This window comes from Mobula hypostoma, chromosome 19, assembly GCF_963921235.1.
Source record: "Mobula hypostoma chromosome 19, sMobHyp1.1, whole genome shotgun sequence".
Lineage (NCBI taxonomy): Eukaryota > Metazoa > Chordata > Chondrichthyes > Myliobatiformes > Myliobatidae > Mobula > Mobula hypostoma.
Genome location: NC_086115.1, coordinates 17,549,428 through 17,558,688, shown reverse-complemented (window position 1 = coordinate 17,558,688; position 9,261 = coordinate 17,549,428). Strand labels below are relative to the sequence as shown.

The following is a 9,261-nucleotide window of genomic DNA, read 5'->3' as shown; positions in this document are numbered from 1 at the left end:
AAGCAGAGTAGGTGCTTGGCTCCGGAGAACATTTTCTTGCAGGCATTCTCGGTAGAATAAAGAAATACAATAGAATCAATGAAAAACGACACACAAGGACTGACAAACAACCAATGTGCAAAATAAGTCAAACTGTAACAAAAAGAGTAATAAATTAATAAATACCGAGAGCTTGAGGTGTAGAGGTTTTGAAACAGAGTCTATTGGTTGTGGAGTCAGTTCAGAGTTGAAGCGAGTTATCCACACTGGTTCAGAAGCCTGGTAGTTGAGGGGTAGAAACTGCTTCTGACCCTGCTGGTGTGGGACCTACGACTCCTGTACCACCTGCCCGTTGGAAGCAGCGAGACGAGAGCGTGGCCCGGCCGGTGGGGGCCCTCGATGACAGACGCTGTTTTCTCGTGGCAGCGCTCCTTGTAGATGTCCCCACTGGTAAAATCATACTCACGCTATTTTGCTTTCTATACTTTATGGAAAATAATCTAACAGAACATCTAGTCTACAACTTTGATTACAATTCAGGTTGTTCACCTGAGTTATAGAGAAACCTATCAGTTGACATCCACTTGCCACCTTAAAGCAAATTGTTGAGTGGGTTTTAAGGTATTCCAGTCTTTGTGACTATGACAAGAGAGTCTAATCCGTAGCCCTTCCTCACAGAGCCCCGCACAGGCAGCCCGACTTTCACCAGGGCTCCAGCTGTGGCCAGCTTGGAGCACTTGTGGACGCTGTTTTGCTTTGGGACACTAGTAGGTTTGGGGAAGATCGGGGCCACACAGTCGGACTCCTCAACCAGGATCACGGCCTGATACAACCACATTCCCCAACCTTTGCTTGGAGGTTTATACATTGAGGACCTGGGCCACACCTAGTTCAGGTGGAGGAATACCCGGAGAACCTGGCAACAGATCGTCCCTGTGATTGACAACTACGGCTGTAACCCAGTAGTTTCCAAAGTAGGCGGTATTCAACACTCCCCTCCCCCCCCCCCGAGACGGTGGGAGTTTCTAACGGGGCAATAAAGGGAGAGAAGGAAATTACGCTGGGTAACAAGGGGGAGCCAATGGATTACAGGCTTGATTTAAGAAATTAATTATTATAAGCATTTGATCATCAGTGCCTCATAAATGATCACAATGATCACGTAATCACCTCATCTCTTGCTAACTCACCGTTCTCTCAGCCTTGGTATTGTTTACACTGTTGTAACTATATGTTGCAATTATGTGGTTTTTGTCAGTTTTTCAGTCTTGGTCTGTCCTGTGTTTCTGTGATATCACACCGGAGGAATATTGTATCATTTCTTAATGCATGCATTACTAAATAACAATAAAAGAGGACTGCATATCCTCATCTAAAAAAAAGCACGGTATAGTTGTTGAGAAATAATGTGACACTTTTGGCCTTGGCATATCATGAGAAATATGGACTGAAGAAATTGTGCTATTTCTGGGCCCGGCCCAAGCATCATTCCCGTGAGTATGATTTCCGTAATGTATTCACGTAGTACTGTAATACTGTTCTCAACCTCTTTGCCCTGGAGAAACCTTTGAAATAATTTTCAGGCCTAAGGGAACCCCTGAGTAAAAATTACAGTATTTCATTACTCATTGCCAAATCTGAAAAGCCCTACACAATTGGAGGACTGATTCTGCCAGCAGTAAGGGAGGTTCTGAGTACAATTTGTTTAAGCCACCAAACCAAATAATAAAGTGATTCTGCTCAGTGACGGGTTGGTTCAAAGACATTTAGATGAAATGTCTCGAGAATGTGCAGTAGGATAGATCAATTCGACCAGGTAACAAATCTTTGCTTCTTGCTATGTTTGCTTCATTAAAAATGAAGGCATGGATCAAGAGTTGATATGTGCAAGGGGACTACAAACAGATACGACGGAGAAGCCAATATTTCGGATTCTTGACAAATTTTCCAAATAGGATGCTGTGCTCACAAACATTCTTTCTTGTGAAACAAATGGGGCACCAATGACGGGACACCACCGTGGGGTGTTACTTCCTTGAAACATAAGCTGCACCTAACAGACAGTAAACCCAAAGTGATCGACTACACAAATCATAAATAGCTGTTATCACAGCAATGAATAAAATCAAGTCCCACGCTCTCGATTCTCAACTATTTTCAGATCTTTGTATTGAGAATGATGAATAACAAAGTCAGATGGTTCTCAAAAGGAAACTGCCTGAAATACTTTTATGCACTTTTTGAAACTGTGATAAAATTCTTTGAAGACTCAAATACAGTCGTCTCTATATTTTTGTCCGAGTTATTCAAGTGCAATTTCCAATTTCTGAGCAGCTCTGAGGCTGTGCATCATAAAGAATATTGATTTATAGTTTTATGTAATGGCCAGAAAGGGGTGGGGGGGGGGGCGCGCTGGAGCTGTGGTCTAGTCTAATAGCCAAGGAGACGGTAACCCAAAAGAGTTTTGGAACCACTGCTACAACTGATTCAATGCCTTTTTCAGCATCAAGTCCATTACCTTTGAGCCAGATCCAGGTGAGGATCACAATTAAACACAAATGGACCAACAAGATAAATACCAGATTGTAGATCTAAAGTTGCTTAGTATTCTTTCACGAGTACAAAAGTGTAAAGGAGACGAAAATAATTGTTACTCTGGATCCAATGCAGCACACAAAACAAAAATACAATAAAGGACACAATAAAAGTAAATACTTAGAATAGCTATATACGTAGATTGATTGTCTGTCCATAAAGTAACGCTGGGTACACGAGTGTCTGCACATACGGCGACTGACAGGAAATGATAATGTAGTGGGGGTGGAGGTGTTGATCAGCCTTATTGCTTGGGGAAAGTAACGGAGAGTCTGGTGGTCCTCGTGTGGATGCTGTGTAGCTTCCTCCCAAATGGGAGTGGGACAGACAGCCCATGAGCAGGGATAGAAGAACAGGTCAGGGGCAGTGAGCACTGAAGGCTCTTCCACCAGCCACAATGCTGGGGTGGGGGGATGCAAACTAGAGTGCTTGGGATAAGAATGGGGCAGTTGATCAGGCAAAAATGCAGTCAGTGGGATGAGTGTAACAGTTGACCAAATTCCAAAGGATGTCGAATACAGGATTGAAGGTGTCATATTTGAATGCACACAGTATATGGAATAAAGTAGATGATCTTGTAGCGCTCTTAGAGAACTCTTAGCAGGCAGTGATCATAATATGATAGAATTCACCCTGCAGTTTGAGAAGCTGAAGCCAAAATCGGATCTATCAGTATTACAGTGGAGTAAAGGGAATTACAGAAACAGGAGAGAGGAGCTGGCCAAAGTTGATAGGAGGGGAACACTAACCGAGATGACGGCTGGACAACAATGGTGTTTCTGGGGGAAGTTTGGAAATTCCCAAAGATAAAGTACTCTAAAGGGAGGACGAGGCAACCATGCCTGACAAGGGGAGTCAAAGACAGCAAAAAAAAAAGAGGGCATATAATATTGCAAATATTTGTGGGAAGGTAGAGGATTTTAAAAACAGAAAGTATTTAAAAACCGTTGAGAGAAAAGATGAAATATGAAGGAAATCTAACCAATAATATGAGGATGCAAAAAAGTTTTTTTCAGAAACATGAAGGGTAAATGAGAGAGAGCAGTGGATTTCGGACCACTGGAGAGGTCGTAATGGGGGACAACAAAATGGCGGACGAATTTAATGGGTATTTTGCGTCAGTTTTCACTGTGGAAGACACTAGCAAAACGCCAGAAATGCGAATGATAGGGGGCAGAAGTGAGTGCCATTGCTATTATTAAGAAGGTGCTTGGGAAGCTGAAAAGACTGTAAGTAGGTAAGTCACCTGGACCAGATAGACTACACCCAGGGTTCTAAAAGAGACAGCTGACGAGATTGTGGAAGCATTAATAATGATCCTTCACCAATTACTAGATTATGGAGGACTGGAAAATTACCAATGTCGCTCCACTCTAAGGGAGGGAGGCCAAAGAAAGGAAATTATTGGCCATTTAGCCTGACTCCAGATGTTGAAGTATTAACGATCAGGTTTCAGGGTAGGTACTTGGGGGCACATAATAAAATAGGCCAAAGTAAGCCTGCTAAATCTGCTGAAATTCTTTTAAGAAATGTACCATAAGAAATAGAAGCAGAATTAGGCCATTCGTCCCATCATCTGCTCCACCATTCATATTTATGATCCCATCCAAACCCTATTCTCCCACCTTCTCCCTGTAACCTTTGACACCCCATTAATTCAGAACCCATTCACCTCTGCTTGAAATCTACCCAATGACTTGGCCTCCACCGCAGCCTGTGACAATGGATTCAAAAGATTTGCCACCGTTTGGCTAAATATGGTTTCCCCATATTTGTTCCAAAGGATTATCTTGTATTCTGAGGCTGTGACTTCTGATCCCAGACTTCTTCACTATAGGAAACATTCTCTCCATGTCTACTTTTAATATAGGATAGGTTTTGGAGAACCCCCCCCCCCATTCTTCTAAACTCCAGCGAGTATAGGCCCAGAGCCATCAATGCTCACGGATGATAGAGGGTGATAAGGGTTAGATTGATCTTCAAGTAGATTATAACACTGACAGAACATCGTGGGCTGAAGAGTTTGTTCTATGCCCAGTACATCGTCAAGTGTGTTACTTATTAACACAAACAATGCATCTCACTGTATGTTTCGATGTACATGTGACGAATAAATCAGAATCTGTTTCACCCACACCACAGGATCACAGAATCCCTTGGAGCACCTTGGGAGTAAACATACCATATAACTGCAGAAGTTGTTATGTGTTCACAACGAGGGGTCACAGTTTGAGGACAAAGGGGAAGCCTTTTAGAACCGAGATTAGGAAAAACTCTTCACACAGAGAGTAGTGAATCTGTGGAATTCTCTGCCACAGGAGACAGTTGAGGCCAGTTCATTGGCTATATTTAAGAGGGAGTTAGATATGGCCCTTGTGGCTAAAGGGATCAAGGGGTATGGAGGGAAGGCAGGTACAGGGTTCTGAGTTGGATGATCAGCCATGATCATACTGAATGGCTGTACAGGCTCGAAGGGCCGAATGGCCTACTCCTGCACCTATTTTCTATGTTTCCATGTGTCTATCGTGGGTCTGAACCACAGTGGCCCTGTGAACGCTTTCCTTTTGCACAGTCAGCACTGGGAGACACGTTTATGACTTATTACCTGTACTACGCCAGTCTGTGGAGTCAGCACCATCAGTTACTCAGTAAAGGCTGGGACCAGACACTAATTCCCACAACAGCAGCAGAATAATCGCTCCAGAAAGGCGCGGCAGCCTCCAGACTGGTACAGCAGGGAGAGCAATGGGCTGGTGTCAACTGTGCGCGTGCCTGGTCCTTGCACTGGGAGTTTCAGCTCGGGTGTTGGTACTGTGAGGGCCCAGTGGACTTGCTGAGACAGCTATCCAGTCTGGTTGGTAGGCCGGCCAGTAAGCCCTGGGTGCAGCACGGCAGGGTAATGCTATCGCAGCACCAGTGACCCAGGCTGAGTTCCCGCCGCAGTCTGTACGTCCTCCCTGTGACCACGTGGATTTCCTCCAGGTGATGCTGTGGTTTGCTCCTCTTTTGAAAGGTGTGTGGGCATGTTACGTTGGTGCCAGAATCGTGGTGAGAAATCCTCGGACTGAGTTGGTCACTGGTGCAAACAATGCACTTCACCGTCCTCCGATGTTTTGACGTACATATGACAAATAAAAGCTGATCTAATCTAAACACTGAGATGACGGAGCTCGTTCCACTGCTCACACATCGACACCTCAGCACCTCCTGCTCTTCTCTGAAGAATAGGCAGAGGTGGGGGAAGTGATGTGGAGTCTTACTGCTGGTGCAAAGTAGTCACAGCAAGATCCCACGAGATTCTGGTCACAGTGAGACAAATGCATTACCACACATCAGTCTGCAGCTGTAGCAGTGGGGAGGGTGGAGGTGTAGTCTCAGGGGCGTGTGCTTAACCCACTGCTCTGCTCTCTCTGTACCCATGACTGTGTGGCCAGGCACAGCCCAAATGGCATCTATACATTTGCTGATGATACAGTTAGTGTTGGCAGAATCTTAGAGAGTAGAGAAGGCATACAGGAGCGAGATATACCAGCTAGTTGAGTGGTGTCACAGTAACAACCTTGCTCTCAACATCAGTAAGACCAAAGAGCTGATTGTGGACTTTAGAAAAGGTAGGTCAAGGGAACATGAACCAATCCTCACAGAAGGATCAGAAGTGGAGAGAGTGAGCAAATTCAAGTTCCAGGGTGTCAAGATTTCTGAGGCTCTAACCTGGTCCCAACATATCAATGCAGCTATAAAGAAGGCAAGACAGCAGCTGTGTTTCATTACGAGTTTGAGGAGATTGATTTGTCATCCAAGACACTCAAAAAATTTCTACAAATGTACCGTAGAACATTCTGACAGGCTGCATCACTGTCTGGAATGGGGGGGGGGGGGGGAAGAGACTGCACAGGATCAAAAGAAGCTATGTAAGATTAGTTGGCTCCATCATTACCATCTTCCGTAGCATCCAAGACATCTTCAAGGAGCAGTGCTTCAGAAAGCTGATGTGCACCATTAAGGACCCCCATCACCCGGGACATGCCCTCTTCTCATTGTTACCCTCAGGAAGGAGATACAGAGCCTGAACACACACACTCAGTGATTCAGGAACAGCTTCTTCTCCTCTGCCGTCACACACACATACACACACTGTAATAGATTTACTTAATCATATAATGCATTGAAAAGCTGCCGCTAAGCTAACAAATTTCGCAGCATATGCTGGTGATAACAAACCTGATTCTGAAGTCATTGGTATATGTTATGCAGATATTGATAGGTTCTTGATTAGTAATGTTGTCAAATGTTACAGGGAGAAGGCAGAGAACCGGGCTGAGCGGCATAATAAATCAGCCATGACAGAATGGCGAAGCAGACTCGATGGGCGAACGGCCTCATTCTGAGCTTCTCTGGTCCTAGACAGACACTCACTGCAGACAGACAACCTTAAAAACCACAAAACATCAGCTTTATTACAATCCCTTGGCTGGAAGGCCACCCCCATATGGAGTTCCTGACCCTCGGTTTCTTGTGGTTCGAGCTCTTTGCTCTGTACACATGGAGCTGCTGTGGGGAAGGTGAACAGATTCAACACTGCACCCTGGTGCCCCCTCAAGGGCTGAGTCGGTGGTCCACTCAGCCCCATCTGAAGCTTCTAGCCCAGGCTGATGGTGTGGTACCACTTCAGGAAGCACCCCCCCACTGAGGAGTGAGGGTGACCAGCCACATCACCACTGCGGCACTTGCCGCAGGTTCCTGCAGCCCTGATCACCACTGAAGCAGGCTTCATACGTTCCCCCCCACCCCCACACACGACTGAGCCGCGGTTCATCAGCGGGAGGGGGCACAGAAGAATAGCTGAGGAGGCAGAGTATTGAGGAAGCTTCACTGCCCTCCCGCAGCCTCCACCTCATAGATCTGGCCCCTCTCTCCCACCACCCATAGTCCACTGTACAAGAGGCAGGCAGCAGAGCTGGCTAACTGCCCTCCAAAGAGGTCTTTGATTGCACATAGGCGAGCGCCTTGTCCTTCACCGCCTGTATGTGCTCTGCATTCCCGTGCTTCTTCTCATAGTCCAGGTAGCGCTTGAAGAAAAACTTGATCTTCTTAGGAGCTGCCTTGAGGCTCACAGCTCTGTCCAGGAGGTGCCTACGGGACAGGAGGGAGAAAGGATGTCAGTCTGTACTCAGAGGCCACAGGTTTTCCAATCTCGGAGACACTGGCGTACTTTAGTGGCCGGCTGTCAGGCCTCCAATATCTCACAGTAGGTTACAGGCAGGCGAAATTCACTGTTATCCCAACTTCTGTACTCAATATTTAGAAAAAATATGGGATGTTAAGCTGAAGTTGTACAAGATGTTGGTGAATCCAAATTTGAAACAATGTGTGCATTTCTGGTCACCTACCTACGGGAAAGATATCAGAAAACGTTATAGAAAATTTACAAGGATGTTGCTGGGACTTGAGTTATACGGAAAGGCTGAACAGGTCAGGATATATTCCTGGAAGCGTAGGAGAATGAGGGGAGATATGATAGAGCCAAAGAATATGAAATTATGAGGAGTACAGATAGGGCAAAAGCAAGGTGTTTTTTTTTTCCAGAACTAGAACGAGAGGTCATAGGTTTAGAGTGAAAGGTGAAATGTTTAAGGGGAACCCAAGCAGGAACTTCTTCACTCAGAGGGTGGTGTGAGTGTAGAACAAGCAGCCAGCGGAAGTGGTGGATGTAGTTTTGATTCCAACATTTAAATAGTTTGGATAGGTACATGGATGGAGGGGTAGGGTCCAGGTGTAAGTTGATGGGACTATACAGAATACTTTAGTGTGGTTTAAATGGGCTGAAGGGCCTGTTTCTCTGCTGTAACACTCTATGGCCACTCCAACGCTGTTCTAATCTTTGAGAGCAGGGGGCTGGAGACAGTGTGTTGTCTGAGGATAGGAGCAGTTGAGGAGGGGATGTATTGTTTTCTTCCTCGGACAATTGGGGGGGGGGGAGAGAGCAGGAGATCATCCGGTCCAAAGACAGGAACAGTTGGGGAGGGTTCGCAGTACTGAGCCGGAGATGGGTCTGATCAGTCGACGCGGTTGGTAAGCAGGTGCTGATGCTGACCGTGCTCTGTGAAAAGGGCTGCACACCAGATCCTGGTTTGTCCCTGAACTATGCAACAGGCCTGGGTAGTGCCAATGTGTTCAACCTGTCAGACTAAGGGTCAGCCAAGAGAGACCTGGCATCCTGTGGGCAAACCCCACAGAACTGGAACACAGTCAGAAGGTTTGGGGGGAGACCGTTCACTGCTCTCCCTGACCCAGTGTCGGGGTGGGGAGGAACAGGATGAAGAAATACAAGGTGAGGGGCAGCTGAAGCCTCAGGGTGTGGGAGCGACCGGGAGTTTAACCTGCTGGACTAGGACCGAGAGGCTGGAGTTGCGGGTGGAATCTTGCACAGCAGCAGGGATATTGGAACTGGGACCAACTTCACTGACTTGGGACAGAGCTCCTTTGAGCAAGTTTAAATCACAAACAACAGAAAATCTGCAGATGCTAGAAATCCAAGCAACACACACAAAATGCTGGAGGAACTCAGCAGGCCAGGCAGCATCTATGGAAAAGAGGACCAGCTGAAGGGTCTCAGTCCAAAACGTTGACTGTAGTCTTTTCCACAGATGCTGCCTGGCCTGCCGAGTTCCTCCAGCATTTTGCGTG

At 46.3% G+C, this 9,261-nt stretch overlaps 1 protein-coding gene across 3 annotated transcripts in view; it reads right to left on the bottom strand.

The window, feature by feature from the left end:
* Nucleotides 1-7,021: 7,021 nt before the first annotated feature.
* The window catches only part of pdcd11 (programmed cell death 11), a 71,840-nt gene continuing 69,600 nt past the window's right edge, over nucleotides 7,022-9,261 (bottom strand). For all 3 annotated transcript variants that reach the window (XM_063071427.1, XM_063071430.1, XM_063071429.1), the window contains exon 37: nucleotides 7,022-7,707. In XM_063071427.1, coding sequence (XP_062927497.1) covers nucleotides 7,536-7,707 — 172 coding nt within the window. In that variant the 3' untranslated portion in view covers nucleotides 7,022-7,535. The remainder of the gene's footprint in view (nucleotides 7,708-9,261) is intronic.